At 40.1% G+C, this 17037-nt stretch overlaps 1 protein-coding gene across 1 annotated transcript in view; it reads right to left on the reverse strand.

The window, feature by feature from the left end:
• Positions 1-251: 251 nt before the first annotated feature.
• LOC108156911 (homeobox protein ARX) overlaps positions 252-17037 on the reverse strand; it is a 41942-nt gene continuing 25156 nt past the window's right edge. The window contains exons 3-7 of the mRNA XM_033388901.1: positions 13044-13222; positions 11141-11248; positions 2298-2474; positions 2123-2228; positions 252-1499 (exon numbers count right to left, since the gene is read on the reverse strand). Coding sequence (XP_033244792.1) covers positions 1393-1499; positions 2123-2228; positions 2298-2474; positions 11141-11248; positions 13044-13222 — 677 coding nt within the window. The 3' untranslated portion in view covers positions 252-1392. The remainder of the gene's footprint in view (positions 1500-2122; positions 2229-2297; positions 2475-11140; positions 11249-13043; positions 13223-17037) is intronic.

Below are 17037 nucleotides of genomic sequence, written 5' to 3' on the forward strand. Positions count from 1 at the left end.
AAGCTGAATCGCTGATTCAGTCGGACCGAACGAAGCGAGTCCCGAATCCAAGTCCCAAATCGATTCTGTTTCCCGCTCATGCAGGGCTCTAGACATAGGTAACATATAATGTTTCATACCAACTATAAGAAAAAATTTGTATTAAAATTAGTCGAGCCGTTGAGAGGAGTTGAACCATAAAACACCGTAACACTATTAGATATATTAGATTATGTACATATAGATTTTGTTTTTAAATTGTATTACTTTTATTATTTCCATTGATGGTGTGTCTGGCATAATTAATTAAAAATTACTTTTGTAGTTTTGTTTTGCTTTGGGTTTTTTCCTATTTAAATATACATACAATATATGGTATATGTACTTTAATTGGTTTCGTGTTTGGACTTAGTTAGTATTACAATTTAATTTAACTTTTTTATGAATTGCTTAGCTAAAAAAAAACCCCTTAGTATAACTAAGTCGACACATCTTGATATAGTTCGAAAGCTTCATAGTTTTTTACGATAGCTTGGTTTGGATTCTTCGGGCCTTATCTCCCTTGATCATCGGGGAGAACGAGAACGAGTTGTGTGATAGTAGAGTGGGCTACTGGGGAGGATTTTGGACCTATTACGACCTACTATGTACGTATGCTGCACGAGCGAGTATTCGATATTTGGTATATAGTAGGCAGGCAATTAAAAATCGTTGAAGAATGGAGAATGAAGTTTCAGTTGGAGCACTGATCACTGATCACTGATCGCTGAGTCAGTAGCAGATTCGATCAGACCATACTTGTCTGCTTTGTGTGGAGTGGAACATACTTAATCCTATCGCTAATGTGTATTGCTATAAATATATATACGGTATATATATGTATATATATTTATTCGTGATTTTCGGTTTACTTTTATTCTTAATAATGTCACGCTAAAATCTCAATACACAATTTAATTAAATCCTATGACTAGTTTCTTATTACAGTATATTCCATTTCTATTTGTTTACCTTCGCGTCTGGTTCGGCTTACTCGCTTTCCTTCTAAGACATTTAGTGCACAAAAAAACAGGATAATATCAACAAGTCTTATAGGTACATCTAGCATGGAGCTAGAAGTGTAACCGAACGATTTGATCGAACTGCGATCTGACCGGTTTGGTTTGCTTTACGGATCTGTACTCTAGAGCTGGGGCGTAGGGCTGAAAGCTACCGACTGCCGCACTCTCGTATTTATACTATATACATATATACACAGATATATGCATAGATATAGATAGAAGTATTCACGGATGCATGCGTGTGTTGCGGGACACCATTTGACGTACTCGCCCTTAAAACACCGCACATCAACCGCCCACGACTGGGCGGCTGTGGAGCGATCTTTTAAAAGAAGTCGTCAAAGGTTTTTGATTATGTCTGGTATTGGAGCATTGGTGCCGATAGGTTCGGATGATGCGACGAGTTCATCCGTAGGGCGGATAGACTCTTGTTGTACCACTCATCTTCCGGGGACATGCCTGAAAAAGACGACAAAAAAAAAGGCACAAAATCATCATCATTTTCAAATTGATTAAATTTACTTCGGTCAGCTTTGTTTGGCAATTGTTACTGGTGTTTTTCCAGGCTTTTCTTTTGTAATGGAAGAACATTTTTTTGCTGCCCAAAGACACCGTGAGAAGGGTCGATACGGCGGCAGGGCAAGGCCCGGAAATTCATTTCAGATGCTAATATCCGGCTAGGCTCTTAGCCCCCATGCTCTTGCCCTGCCATGCAAAAGCACCAAATTTCCTTGCACACGCTTCTTCGATCTAAATAATCCGGTAAATACTACGATTATGGAAGTGCCATTGTCGAAAGCCTATAATCAAAAATCGCCTCCACAGCGGTAATTCCCTTAGATAACACATTAAGCAGGTGGCGATGGAAGGAGAGAGAGGGAATGGCATCTTCGTGGTTGGATCGTAAACTATTCTTTGAACTCTAAACGAACTCGACTCAAAAGTCTCTCCTGTTGGATGCTCTTTCGAACTGAAAACTGAGCATAGATCACTCTACCGGTCGCAGATGAACAAAGCCAAGTCCAAGGAAAGTTCTGAGATGCTGCCGCGGGGATATATAGATACTGTAAGTAGAGGCTTACCCATCGAGTCCTGACGCACGCCAACAGACCCCATGTTTGTGCTATGCGCCATTGAAAATGGTTGCGTCATGCCCGGATACGAGGAGGCGCCCATTTGGAAAAGATCCTGCAATGGATATACACATACGGGATTAGTTTACGTTACTTTGTTTGCCGAATTCCCTTTGTGGCCTACCTGGGGATACCGGTTCATGGTATTGTGATGGGGATATGGCTGGTACCCACGCGACACACTGTAGCCCTGAATATTTCGCATCATTCCGTTGCACGATGGGATTACAGATGGTGCCAGCGCCTTCTGGAGCTGTTTCTCCTGCTTGCGATACTTGGCGCGTCGATTCTGAAACCAAACCTGCGAACGGAAACAAGCAAGAGAAATAAGTAAATTTATATTCAAGTTTTGGCCCCTTTAAGCTGCTCCATCCCAATTTGATGTCTCCCCTGCCCGTTCCTTTCCGTTTCCGAAAACTCCTTGGAAAAGTCTGTGGTGTGTGTGTGTGTGACGGACGATGAAGGAAAAGAAAACGGCGAAGCCAAATGGCAAACACTGAGCCCTCTGTCGCTACGTATGCTTCTGCCTCTGGCTTTGGCAATGGCCCTGGCCGCCCTGGTCCGTCCTGCCTGAGACGACGACGCCAACGTCTTCTGAGTGAAAAAATCTTCTAAATTGAAATTGAAAATAAGTTGACGGTGCTATTTGCTTCGAGGGTCGGGTCCCGCCCCAGCTCCGGCAGCTGGCAGCTGGCAGGGGGGGACGACTTCTCTGCTCAGATATTAAAAAAGGTGGCCCTCATCCTGACGTCGCCCGTGTACCCTGTCCTTATCTGGGATGGCAAAAAGAAATTGCTAAGATGAAAGCTGTGCTCTGCCCTAGACAACAGCCAGTGCTGCCATGGAGGGTGCACGAGGGCCCGGGGTTCGGCGGCGTTGTGAAGAAATGTCCGACATTTTGAAAGATGCTCAGCTTGCTTTGAGTTACTTACATAGGAAGGCAAGAGGTTACGGTGTACGGGGTACGGGGTACGGCGCGGAAGGGAGGAGGCACAAGTAATGGCGGCACTGAGGGTGGCGTCTGAAGCGCGGGGGTGGAATGTTAATGGGGACTGGAGGGCATCACGGTGGTAACTGTTTCTTTCTTTTCGCCGCTTCGTCGTTTCGCCGTTTCGCCGTTTCGTCTTCTGGTTTTTTCTTTCATTTATTTATTTTTTTTTCATTATTATTATCTTTGTCCATGGCTATGTATACGCACTATATAAAAATTAATAAGTATATATGTGCATAAATACATACATATGTACATATGTTTCTGGGTGCGTGTGTTAGCTTAAATGAAAAATACAAGCATGGTCATGTCCGGGCCCTGCTTGCTTTCAGGGGTTGTTTTCAGTGCCCACTTTATTGCTCGTTCGGTTTCATTTGGTTGGCTGCCAGCATAAAAATTCCAGTCAGAGCGTCATCGTATGTACATATGCTTGTTTGCTTGCCTGTGCCTGTGCTGGTGCCTGTGCTGGTGCCCGTGCCTGTGCTGGTGCCCGTGTCTGTACTGGTGCCTCATGTTGTGTGTATGCGAATGTGCTGCTGCTAAATAATGCTCTTAACCATGAGCCATGGATGGCGCTGCCAACTGCTCCTCCTGCTACCTCGAGTTCTGTTCGAGGGATGAAAAGCGTTGTCTGAATGTTTCTCTGTCTCTGTCCGAATGTCTATATGCCATTCAATTTCTAGCTGCTTGTGTGTGTGTGTGTGTGTGTGTGGGCGGAGTAACTCAATTAAGGATCCATTTGATGGCACACATATATGTATGTATGTACATAGCACATACACATGAATAGGTACACACACACACACATATTCTTACATATTTACGAGTACATGCAAATAGCAAAAACGTTATCCAATATTTTTTTCCATGGCCCGTAAGGTCTCATTTCTTAAGGCTTTAACTCATCTGGCTTAAAGCCGTGACCCCCGGTGGACCGACCAGCCAATCAAGAAAATTTACAACAAGCACACAAACCCATAACTCCGAAGGAAATGCGACAATTAAATTTATTGCTATTTTTATTACCATTATTATTTATTGGAATTTTTGTTTTATTCATTAAGAGGGAGAGACGTTTCCAAAGCATTTCTGACACCATTGGGTATAAGTTTTGAGTTTACGGCTCTTTGAAGAGCTATTCCATTGCGATTTTCCAAAGAAATAAAGTTGTATCCGATAAATTAATCAATTTTCTATAAGATTGGATAGTTTTTATAAGCGTAATTTTATTGCTTTATTTTCTATAATTTTTTAACGAAAAAAGGTCTAGAAGAAGGGGAACAAAAGTATTGGCACACTTAGCATTTACAACATTTTAATGAGTCATTTGTTTTGGACAAGGATTCACACCTATGTAGCTCTAGTTCTGTGGAACTGGGCAATATTCAGTCGCAAAATACCTCCTTTGGTGGCCAGAGACGTCGCCTTTGAGTGGTATCTCAAAAGAAAATCATTCTGCATTTTTCCCAAAATTCCCCAATTTATAAATAGAGCTACCGATACCCATTCGGAGCATCGTTCAATGTTCAATGCTGTGCCAACATCTAAGTCCGGCACATACAATATATGACATCACGACAAATCACGACATTTATAGACAATTTTGCCTATGCTGCCAGTAAAGCTTTTAAGGTCTTTTGTGGTACCGTCCACAATAATAAAAAAAAATATGTCCAAGTGGTAACTCCTTCGCGTACAACAAGCACGCAAGCCACTTCGAGGATCGATTAAGATTTGCTTCAAGTTTAAACAGAATTTCCATCACAACCAATTTCCACAAGAGAAGAACGATATTCTTCTAAAAACCCGACCATATTATTCCCAATTGTGGCTACGTTTACCGAGCCCATTGAAAGATGAGCGATCTACTCTGAGCCCGGCTCAGATATTTTCGAGATAAAATATATTCTGAGACAGGTCATAAATACAGTTTTGTCCCTAAGACCTTCAAAAGGAATAGCCTTCATAGGTTTATTCGTTGGCGAACTATTTGGCGACGAATCTTATGCGATTATAATTTATTTTTTATTTGTTTCCTCTTTTTTCCCAAAAGCCGACGAATTTGGTAGCAAGAACACCACAAAAATAAATGTATCTCGGGATATGATATTTCAATCTTTGGAGTCTACAGATTTAAGGACACACAGAATCATAAAGAATTACCATATCTGCTAGATTACCGAATCTGAATAAATCAATTTGCGATGACTCGTTTACTGATTATCTCTCTCTCTCCCTCGCTCACACTCTCTTCTTCGTGCAGTGTGCGCTACACGTCACAAAATTAATATACGTGTATCCCCAAACTTTTCGAGTACTGGGTCCTTCTGGTGAAAAACAGTTAATGTATACGAGACTTTGAAAGTATAATTATCTTTATTTTGCTGGGGGTGTGAGCACCGCGGAGACAGTCACCAAAACTTGAATAACCCAAAATAGCCCAAAATATTTCTCTATATTTTCTATTAGTGTCAAGAATATTAGCTGTTAAATTTATATGCGCAGTCTATAATTATGAAGTAGATGAATTATTGAACCGCCGGATAAAGCCTTGTTTTTCGAAAACTCGTTGCAAATAATCTAATTTGTCGTTGTTGCATTTAGCAAAGCTTTTGTTGAATAATTAAATAATTCGAACGTTTGAAAACGTAAAGCTTATAATATTTATAACTAAATATTTATTTCAATATTTATATATTTATGGTTGTACAATCGCCAAAAAAGTGGTTAAAAGGAAAGAAATTAAATCCATGTCTGTGGAAAAGTACCTATGAATCAAGGTAATGAGCTAATGGATGCTTGGAGACTACGTTTTTTTCGAAACCGATTGGCATGCAGCCTGTAAGGTAGGAGGCCTTGTGTGGGTATCCTCGATATTTCGAAAAAAAAACCTTATCCTTCAGGCGAAACATTTTTTTAAGTAGAAGCGTTTCTTCGACATGCCTCCATAAAGATTCGCTGGATCCGATGAAGCGCTTTCGTTCAAAAAATACTCATTTTAATGCTCTTGGGAGATTCGTCGTAAATTGGTACATATATCTATATTTTTTTAGTTTTTTTAGTTTTTTTATTTTCTTTGATATTCTGATATCTATCTATCTATGAATCTATCGCACACGCGGGTTTTCTGAATGCACCTTCCTTTAAATTCTCGATAGAGACGACCTAGTACAGGCAGACTTTAGTTTGAAAGCTTTAAAAACGATTCGATACTATCTATTGTCCGGCAAAAAAAAATGGAAGATATTGATTGGACCCAGACCTCCAGATTTGAGGCCTCCGGGCTTCTTTTTGGTATCTATGGGGGCAAAGATTACGCCAGCAAGCCTCATACCATTGAGGAGCTCATACCGCCCGAGAAGCTCGAAAAAGTATTGGAAAAACCTGCAAAAAGGGCATGTTTTATTGTGTCCAATAAAGGTGGCCACTTGATGGATATTGTGCTTAAAAACTATTCTGAATAAATTTCAAAGAACCAAGCCATATAAAAATACCTCGTATTTTAAAATCGGTTGCTTTCTTTCAAAGTTATTCGATGTTTACATGACGGACCGTGAAGCATTTTGTATCTCAAGTTTACCGTCGGGAAAATACAACGTTTCATTTGTTTTTTTTTGGGGAATAATTTTTGTTGTTTTATATTTGTTCGTATGTGTACGTTAATTAGGTTTCGGTTAAGGTATCGTTTAAATGGTTAAGCTGCAGCCGTTATCACATTTTGTCGTTACCATTAAAAACAATTTGAGTTTGACTGTTAAAAATAGGTTAATTTTAATGTTTTTCAAAAATCAAGTATGGAAATATTTCAAAAATTATGATATTTACAACATGCTTTGAAGAAGCGAACCGCTGTGCATCGTTAGTAAAAATACTTGCCATCATTTGTGGAATTAGTTTGATGAAAATATCGAGCTTCCATTACTTGACAATAACGTTCCCAAATAATTAATAATGTTAACTAGTCATTGAAGACAAGCTTATATCCATTTTAGCTGATTTTGAATTTCTGAATAGTCTGGAAATTAAGATATTCGGGAGAGCCACAGAAAAGCTCCACTCTTTTCCAATTTTTAAACAATTTTGAAGCCGCAACATTTGAATCAGAGCTCTTGTATGACATATGCTTTCTTTTGCGATTGTCCATGGCTGGCAAATATAATTTATTTACATTGTTTGCCAGCCTTCTTGCCGGATTTGCTAGCCAGATAATTTCTAAGTAAACTTAACCTGCATAAAGAAGCAGTGGAGTACTGGAAAGCCCCTACTTCGCAGCACAGATTTTGATAAAAGTTTCGCCTATTTTAGTCTAATCAAGGAATACGTCCCATGATCACATATTTTAATTGGCAAGGACAAGGATTTGACACTAGGCAATCAGACAATCAGGCGAACAGGTGGACATCCACAAAAGTTTCCACATTTTCTCTCCATAACTTTTTAGTGTGTTTTCTCAATAATAAAATATACCAAAATTCAAACAGCAAATAGAGAAATTTACCCTTTTTTTTTTTTAATTTGTTACAAAATATTATTCTTTTAATGGCTTGGTACCCAGAAAATTCTAATGTGTATTATAGTGTCGCGACTTCAATGGTTACGGTTAGATTTTTTCTATCAAAAAAGTTTTAAACAAAACAAAATTCTTTTTTTGTTAAAGTCATTAAAAAAAGAAAACGAGTGGAACTGCCTATAATAATGATCCGATCTGGATGAAACTCGATCTAGATAAACAGATATGGTAATCTTCAATGATTCTGGGTACTTGGTTTTCTTGTATCTTCAAAATTATTGATGCGGGCCTTCTTTGTGGGGGCGGATTCAGTGATTCGGTGCGATATCACTTGAGTCTGGATAAAAAATCTGATAGTCTCTGATAACTAGGCGCCAAGCAAGACGGACAGACGGAGACAGACTATTGATGCTGATCAAGAATATATATCCTTTTTGGGGTCGGAAACGCATACTTCCGTCGGTGTTTCACACATCCACTTTCACCACAAGTCGAATATATACCGTATATACTCTTCGACTGCCGGGTAGAAAAAATGCAACATAATAATTCAATATAATTGTAAAATATTCTTCAACCATGATTCAATATCTTTCATGTCCATCAAGGACGAATAATAAGGATCCTACTAAATTCCATTTTTCTTCTCTATTTTTTTGTAGTACTTATGGGCAAACAAAGTACCACTACTAAATACAGATACTAAATACATACTAAATAAAAATACTACAAAGTTATCTCAATTATGTTTTTTGCGACTTTTGCGACTTTTCGGGTGTTTTATTTTTAATTTTTCTTTAAAACATTCAAAAATTTCCACTATAATTTCACATATGTAGTTATATTTTGTCAGATATTTAGTTAGGACGTTGCATTGCATAAGTTTAACTTAATTTTAGAAAGCACAAATCAACTTTTGACCAATCCTTCAAATGCCGCATTTTGTGGTTAAACTCCGTTTTATTCCCCGATTTATGGCAAAAAAACAGCAAAACTTTTATATTTAATAACGTGCGAAATGAACTCTCAAAACTTTATATACTAGCCCAAAAATGTTATACCTGCACAACTCGCACAGTTTTTTTTAATTTTGAAGCCCAAACTAAAAAACCACTTCTGTTTTTTGTAACGTAACTTCAGGTTATAAAATATTTTTAGTAATTGTTTTGTAATTTTTTTTGGTGAATATAGGTTAATTATGTAAATTACTGTCTAACTAGAATAATTTGTTTTTGTTTTCAAAATTCGACTTTTTCGTTCGTTTTTTAACCTTTTTTTGTGCGAAAAAAACGTAACGCAAGAGCGGAGATGCGTAATGTATGAAGGTGTTTGTTTTTTGATAAAATCTAGACGAAAAGTGGTGAGCTTTTATTTGAAGATATCGTCTAAAGAAAAATGTGGTTTAAATAGTTTTAAAATTGGGAGAGTTTCTAGCATAGAAACAGTCATGATGATCAAGTCTATTTATACTCGTACTTTATGGAGATGTCTCGAAATTCTCCCCAATTTCAGGAAGAAATACTCCTTCAAGAGGGATACAAAAAGTCACATTTTGTTACCTAGTTTCTTTATGGTGTTCCCATGATCCAAAAGTTATATGGAAACCCTTCCCTCCTGACTCCCGGCTTCAAAAATAGAACTTCTTTTATTCCCTTATCACGTAGCACGCACTCGTCTTGAAAGTGGAACACAGTTATACAAAATAACAAGCAAATTCGAGTGTGTTTGGTGGAGAGGGTATTTGTTTGCATTCAGTGAAATTTTGCAATTGAGAAACAATTTTGGTTGACAGATTTTCCGGGCAGATGTGCTAAGTAACGCCCTTTCATCTCCACCAAATGGAGTGGTCCCTGTCGGGCCACCCTCCTCCTGGCCTGCACAAGTCCAATTTCAGCAGGCGAGACGACCCCTGGGCAGGCCAGACCGGGCCGGAATGAGCATCAAATTTTTCTACGATGTAAAATTTGTCGGCCTCTGCGACATCTACGAAAAGTATGATGTACCCGTAGACACGGACTCTGTTAGTGTCTCTGCTCTTGTTGTTGCAGCGTGCTAAGTGAGTGCCAAAGTTAAGTTGTAAGCGACGTCGAGAACTAGTCAAATTACCAGCAGCTCTGGCCGAGGGGAGAGGCCATGGGCACGGCTCGAGGGCGGGGAAGTAAGACGTCAAGGAGTAGGCGAGGGGAGTGGAGTGGAGTGTGTATTATCGCGCTGCGGTCGCGCCCGGCACGAGGGTTGCACCGACTCGTTCCAGTGTAAATATTTGAACATTTGTAGAAAAATATGGTTTACGAGTTGTTAATAGGCACACGGGGTCTGTGTCTGGGTCCGGAATCAGGCCGATGCCTGTCATTTGATCGTGAACAGTTGTTTGGAACCGGAGAAGGGGCAGGGGTAGCGGCAACGGGCAATGGATAGACTCAGATACAGATTACGGTTCCCAAGTCCATCTGTATATAAATTTGTCATCAGTTTTTTATTACACACAGCTCTCGTAAGACACGACCATATGCATTAGCATAATTTCAACAGATCCCCCCTTCTACGCTTTAAGTCGTACCCAAAGATGATCCTAAGTATTTAGATCTTGCTATTGATCCATATTTATCAACTTTTTGATAGATTTGGGGTCTTAAAATGTTTTTTATGAATTATAAAATTTTAAAAAATAAAAAAAAACCCACACCATGAAAAATAAAACGTTATTATTGTAAAGATCAATTCAAATAAAAACCTGTAAAAAGGAAAATGTAATTTGCAAACCTTTTTGGTTCCATCTTGAGTGATAAAACATTCTTTGATGAATTTTAATGTACATATTAGATGACTAAAAGAACATCCTGTTTTTCAACAGTAATTGAAATTTTAGAAGTTAATTTTCTACTTTGCAAACTGCAAAAGGAATGGAGATTTTATCTTTGAGAAGTTTGATATGTTTCCAGTCCGAACGCGAACGCGACGATATACGTTTGAGACGAACGAGCAGGGCTGCAACCCTCCGTGGAAATTGTCCGGACAAACCCACCCCGTCAGACATGGGCAGCCGGGACCGCCGCACTCACTTATTTCGCAGTCATGATAAAACTATAAATTAATTATTGGCGCGGCGCACTTGAAAGCGCAGCAGAAGCAAGCCAAACCGAGCCGCTTCCAGCAGGGAGAAGGCCTGGCCGAGTCGCCGAGAACCCCAGGGGCATTCGACGAGCACTTTAGAGCAACACCAGGCGTGGGCCGAATTCAGTCGGTTGGAATAATCGCACGCTAATCGCAGACCAAGATCAGCCTCATCAGCCTCAGCGTCGTCTTCGTTGGGGGCTTGATTCTCAAACCGATTCTAATTCAGATTTCGACTCAACAACTGTTGAAATAGGAGTAATTGGCTTTGTTCAAGGAGTGGGCAGAGGGCAGTGGGCAGAGGGGAGAGGGCAGAGGGAGCTGTCATTGATGATGCCATGTTATTACTCACTTGAATCCGTGCCTCGTTCAGCTTTGTTGTACGCGCGAGCTCCTCGCGACAGTAAATGTCCGGATAATGCGATTTGGCGAATGCAGCTTCCAGTTCCGCTAATTGTTCCTGAAAGTAAAGTTTATAATTAGCCCATTTTGTTGTGCGGTTCATCGTCATTTCCCTGTTCTATCTAACTATCTTTTCGGTGGACTTTCACTCCATGCAGGGCTTGCATTTAAGATGGCCCTATTTCGGGCACTCTAGTAAAATTTAGTAAGCCTCGAAGAGCTGCCCAAGGATGCCCTTTTGCTAATGGGGCTATGACATTAAACTTTGCCAACTTTCGCAAGGACAGAGATGGCTTGAGAGACCCAACGATAAATAAGTGTTGGTAACCGACTTCAGAGCTATCGAAGAGCCGATGGGGTGTAGTGGGGTCACCAAAATGGGATCTGCTTGCTAGGCTTTTTCTGTTTTCCAGTCTTATGTCATACGGCCATGAGCGGGTCTACACTTTCTCGGGCTGGTGCACCATTCTTTCCTGGCATATTACACTATGCAACAAAATAGAGAGTTTTTTTTATAGACTTGGGCCTCAAAAAGTTTATTTTCTGCATTATGATTTTTTAGGTGAAAGATTTTTTTTTAGTAGTTTTTGTATGTAGCATTCTTCAGACGATATAAGACCTCAAAATAATGACTATAATGGCACTCAGTTAGTGTCAAAATTAATATGTTTCCTACGTCTTTTTTATTCGATAGGTAAAGACTCATTAATTAGTCGTCATTTAGTCTACGTTCCTTTTCAAACTACCAAAAAATTAGCAAAAAAAAATGAAAGTGACTTGGAATTTAGCGTACAGATGAGGTTGCACCCAAAGCGTACTCATTTGTTTCCACCTATTCCTATCTATAGCTATGCCTCAGTTTCAGTATGGTTCAGACTTGCTTGGGTTTCTTGTAAAACTTAAGGCAAACATTCGTTCCGAAATCAACGCTACAACACCAGAGATGCTCGAAAAGTTAATGGCAAACGCAGGAAAAGAGCGCAATTTGTAATTGCCACTTAATTGATATTGTTTTCAAAACATAGTCTAAATATATTATAGAGAAGCAAACCAAATAAAAATACCTCACTTATGGAAATCGGTTGTTTTTTTTTTTAAGTTATTCGATGTTTTCATACCGTACTAAAAGATGGCGCACCCTGTATTTCTGTAATTTATTAAAACTAAATGAATTCTTTCAATTGACATATAATTTCATTAGCTTTGATGTGAAAACCTATCAAAGTAAGCGAAAGTTTACTTTTTCGGTATTTTTGTGGGATTTTTATAGTCATGTTTTCCTTTTGTATTATCTCCCCTAAGAAAGATGATTCTTGATAAAAGTTTTTCCTCAAAGAGTCTCTAGCATATGGAACTATCTAAAAACAATCCCAGAAAATCACAATCTCGGCTAAAGGTATATTTTTATCCCCCCAGGAACGTACGTCTGAGGCCTCCGCGGACTTATAAGAAAAAATGCCCTTATGTGCGATACATCTACGCGAATCTAATATGTAGTCCTGCAATATACTCTTTAAGTGCTGTTGTGGATACTTGTAGCCCCATACTCCCATACTTGTAAGCCCTCTTCTCTGTTTCAGAGTGGCTATAAGCCATGATCCGCTACATAAACAGGACTAGTTGGCAGGAACGAAGAAAAGTCTGTATGCTTTTACTGAAGCTTGACCTTCCTTTTGTTGTTGCTCTTGTTGCTGCAGATTCAAAGTTTTAACTACAAGAGTAACCTTAACGAAATCTAATTAAAATGTATCATTTAGGTAGGACGGAAAGGGGGGGCGGGATGGGAATGGGAAGGGAGGGGCATGGGTATGGGGCAGAGGGAAAAGGAAAAAGGGCCTTCAGTGAATTCTGACCTGTGTGAATGTGGTTCGATGTCTCCGCCTGGCTGGCGTAGGGCAGGATGCTGTGGTTGGGGTGTGGCCAGCGTGCTGACTCAGCGTTGATAATCCGCTTCCGGGCGACGTGATGCCGGCGGAAACTGTCGAGAGGCCGCTGTTGGGTTCCGGCTTAAGCTTCTTGAATGCACCTTCCGCTGCAAAATAGCACACACGTAAAGGAGAACGCGTTAATTAATGTTAGAAAATGTCAACTAAATCCAGATACCCATCCAGAATCCGGTGCCCGAATGTGGGGAGTGAAATCTGCTTAATATGCGTAAAAAGTTAAACCTCAGGGCGGCGCCCAGCGACTCCACCTGACCCCTGACCTCTGACCCAAAAATGTTTCATAATTGCCAAAGACAACAGCAACCGCGATGCGGCCACAAGATGCCGACGCTGTCGCCGCCGGTCGACGACGGCAAAGGCAAAAAGGTGAAAAGTTTTGAGCTTGGGTCACGTCGTTCACGTTGGCGCCGTTGACGATGGTGACGATGATGCCAGTCGCATGAATATGCAATATGGGATAATTTATGCAAATGTCTAGCACATTAATATAGGTAGAAGTCCCGGGTCCCAGGTCCCAGCTCTCACAGCTCCGACCGGGATGAGGCTTGATCTGCTGGCCACTTCTGCTGAAGTCGGTTACCTGCCGCGTGCCCAGGGCCCAAAAAGGCGTTAAACAACCTGCAAACGTCACAGTAGGGACACAGGACCTTGGACACTGGACGGAGCACGGAGGACGGGGGACGCAGAACCTGACCTGTTGCTTTTGGCGTTTAATTGGCTCGCTTAGCTCGTCAACAAAATGCAAACTATGTAGAACATTTTGAATGCCGTCTCACTAATTAAATCACATACAATCTCCACCGATACCTCGGACCACACCGCCAATACCGTCATTTATGCTGTGTCGCCGGCTAACGCAATTGACCTTGTTGGGGCGTGCCGGGATGAGTTCCAACTTAATCTGGCCTGGTTGCTGTTGCCTTTCAACCAGGGTCAAACGATCTCAAATCCAGATCCAGATGCAGATAGCCTGATGCACATATGGGTCAAAGATTTGACAGATAAACCAACGGATGCATCCATTATTGGGCAACAGTAAAAAAAAGGGATAATTTGGACGATAAAATCTCTGAACAAGGTGCATGCCGAATGTACTGATATACTATCCGTCTGTCTGTACAGATACCAGGATCTCGGATACAATTATATCTGGAACAACCTAATTTTTAGCGCCTTTACGTCCCCGAGATTTAACGAAACCAAAATCAATTGAAAATGTAAAAGATATATGGTATTTTTAAGAACAGTTATACATATATTCGTGGATAGGTATACCTATACAATTCATCTACCGATTACAGGAAATGCGCCTGAACTTCAATTTAAGGCTAGCTTTTCAAATTTTCCGAGCATTCGCTTCCATGAAAGTTGCTATGAAAAGGTTTCCCAGTCTTGAAACGGCTGAAACCGTACCCTAAATATGTAATTAGGGACCGCCAAGTTCAGGTAGAGTGCTGTAATATATATACCGCGTAATCCTCAATAGCTAATGCACTTTACTTTAAAAACTATCCCCAACTAGTATGTAGTCTAGGCTAAAATCGCTTTCAATCAGGCGGGCTCCGGTTTTCACTTACTTTTGGGTATACTTTTCCAAATAAAACTTTCCGCTTTCACTTTTAGGTGCTCCCGTTTACGCAAATATTTGTCATCGATATGTATCCGATGTATCGAGAACCAAATCGGGCCATGACAGCTGTTAGCACGAAAACGTAAAGTGTTGTTGCATTGCCCAATTATTTCAAAGCAAAATTTGAGGTTAAAAAAAAGCTTTATCCTCCGGTACTGGTGTCAATTAAATGCTAATGCAGTCATTAATAATATAATTTGCATTTTGGGTTTGGTTTGTGGCATTAAATGCCGTTTACTTTGTATTTTGGTAAGAACAAAATTTCCGTTCTGAAACGTGCGCACCAATTTTTGCGATTTCCAAAGTAGAACTGAATTTTTTTGTGAAAGTGAGCACCGGAGATTGTTTGAATATATATTTTTGAATACTTTCTTTAGTAAAAATTGTAAATGTTTCATCATTCCTCTTTCTAGCGGTACGACAGAGCTCATCGGGATTTCGTCCCCAATTTTCTGCAATTGCTACAAATCATGTTTATAGGCTTTTGTATTTTCCCAGCATGCATCAGATCCGGAAATAATAGAGACTGGTTTATCCAGCGGAAAAAGGCATGCTTTGAAAAAAAAAAGACTTTTCCATAAAATGGATATGGCTCCCAAAACCATAACAGATATCGTATTTTGATACCTCTCAATTGCTCTCTAACTAGAATGTTTACCGTGCAACCTAATTTTATCTGATCTATGGTTTCTCTACAGAAGGAACAGCTGTCCGCTTACCAGGCACTAAAGAGTCAAACTGCTTTTTTCCTGCGACACTTTTTGCTAACTCCCAATGGGACTGGGGATACTCCTTTTTGTAAGCTTTCAACGCAAGCTCTTTTGGACGTGTGGCTCACTTTAAAAGTGTCCTTTTTTCCTACAAAAACTGGACAACTTCTCCCTATTGGCTCACTGATTTCTTCTCTCCTATGTGTGATATTTCAACAGTTCCAGATGCCCTAAACCAAGCTTCAGTGCAGTAAAAAATCCTTGCAAATGCAAATTTTTTACAAAGGCTAGCTTAAAGATAAAGTAAACAAGAAAGGATTAAAGGATTCACTCAAGAAAAAATGTCTGACTGAGTATCTATGGACAGTCCAAGCAGCCCACAGACCAAAAGAATGCAATTTGGAGTGCAGCTTAGAACGCGACCTAATAACAAAATATATAAACTTCAAGAGAGTAATACTAAATTGGTGAGAAGTTTAAAACGTACAGAGGAAGGTCTCATCACCGACCTAATAAAGTAAACAGAACATATATAGCTTTGTTCATGAAATTATAAACGTTTTCTACAATGTACTTGAGAAACTTTTCGATACTTAAGTTCAGCTTTCTTGTCTGATTAGATCTGGAAAGCTCCCTTGGCTCACCAAAGAGTTATCCAGTCTAAAAAAATACAACATTTCAAGCCGGATCCTGGCGGAGTTCCCGGCGGTCTACTCTACTGCGCAGAGGCCTTGGGTTCTGATCTGAAAGTAATCGTGTATAGTTCCTCTCCATAAGAAAGGCAGCAAGTCTGACGCAAAGAATTATAGAGGTATTTCTAAGTTATCCGCTATTTCTAAAATGTTTGAGAAGGTTTTAACTCCGCACCTGCACCATCTCTACAAATCACTTATATCTCCAACTCAGCCTGGATTTATAAGGCTACCACAATTGCCACAAATTTATTAGAGCTCACCTCTTTCATCGTCAAAGGCTTTCAATGAAACTCACAGATGGATGTTATGTACACTGACTTCAATAAAGCATTCCACTCTGTAAACCACTTCCTTTTAGCACAGAAACTTGACCTTTTGAGGTTTTCGTCCAACCTCCTGAGAAGGACAGAAAAGAGTCCCTCTTCCTCTCCTCAGCAGTAAAGGTACCACAGGGCAGCCATCTAGGCCCCTTACTCTTCACCCTCCTTATTAATGACCTGCCCTTGGTACTAACAAACTCTCGACTCTCTCATGTATGCGGATGATGTTAAGCTCTGTATTCAGTATCAGGGTATTTCACTTCAATTTCACAGTTGCGATCTCAATAACTTTCAGTCATGGTGTCGTGCAAATTTGTTACACCTTAATGCCTCGAAATGTAAAGTAATGACATTTCATCATTCCAGCCCCTTGTTGGCTCCTTATACCCTATAGCTTGGTTGATGATCTCGGTGTTTTATTAGACCCCAAGTTAATGTTTTTTGAACACATTTCTACCCCGGTAAATAAGGCCATGGGCGTGCTTGGGTTTATAAAGAGGTGGCCAAAGGTATTCTATGACCCCTATATAGGAAAGACTCTCTACT

This window comes from Drosophila miranda, chromosome XL (genome assembly GCF_003369915.1).
Source record: "Drosophila miranda strain MSH22 chromosome XL, D.miranda_PacBio2.1, whole genome shotgun sequence".
In the NCBI taxonomy this organism is placed as follows: Eukaryota; Metazoa; Arthropoda; class Insecta; order Diptera; family Drosophilidae; genus Drosophila; species Drosophila miranda.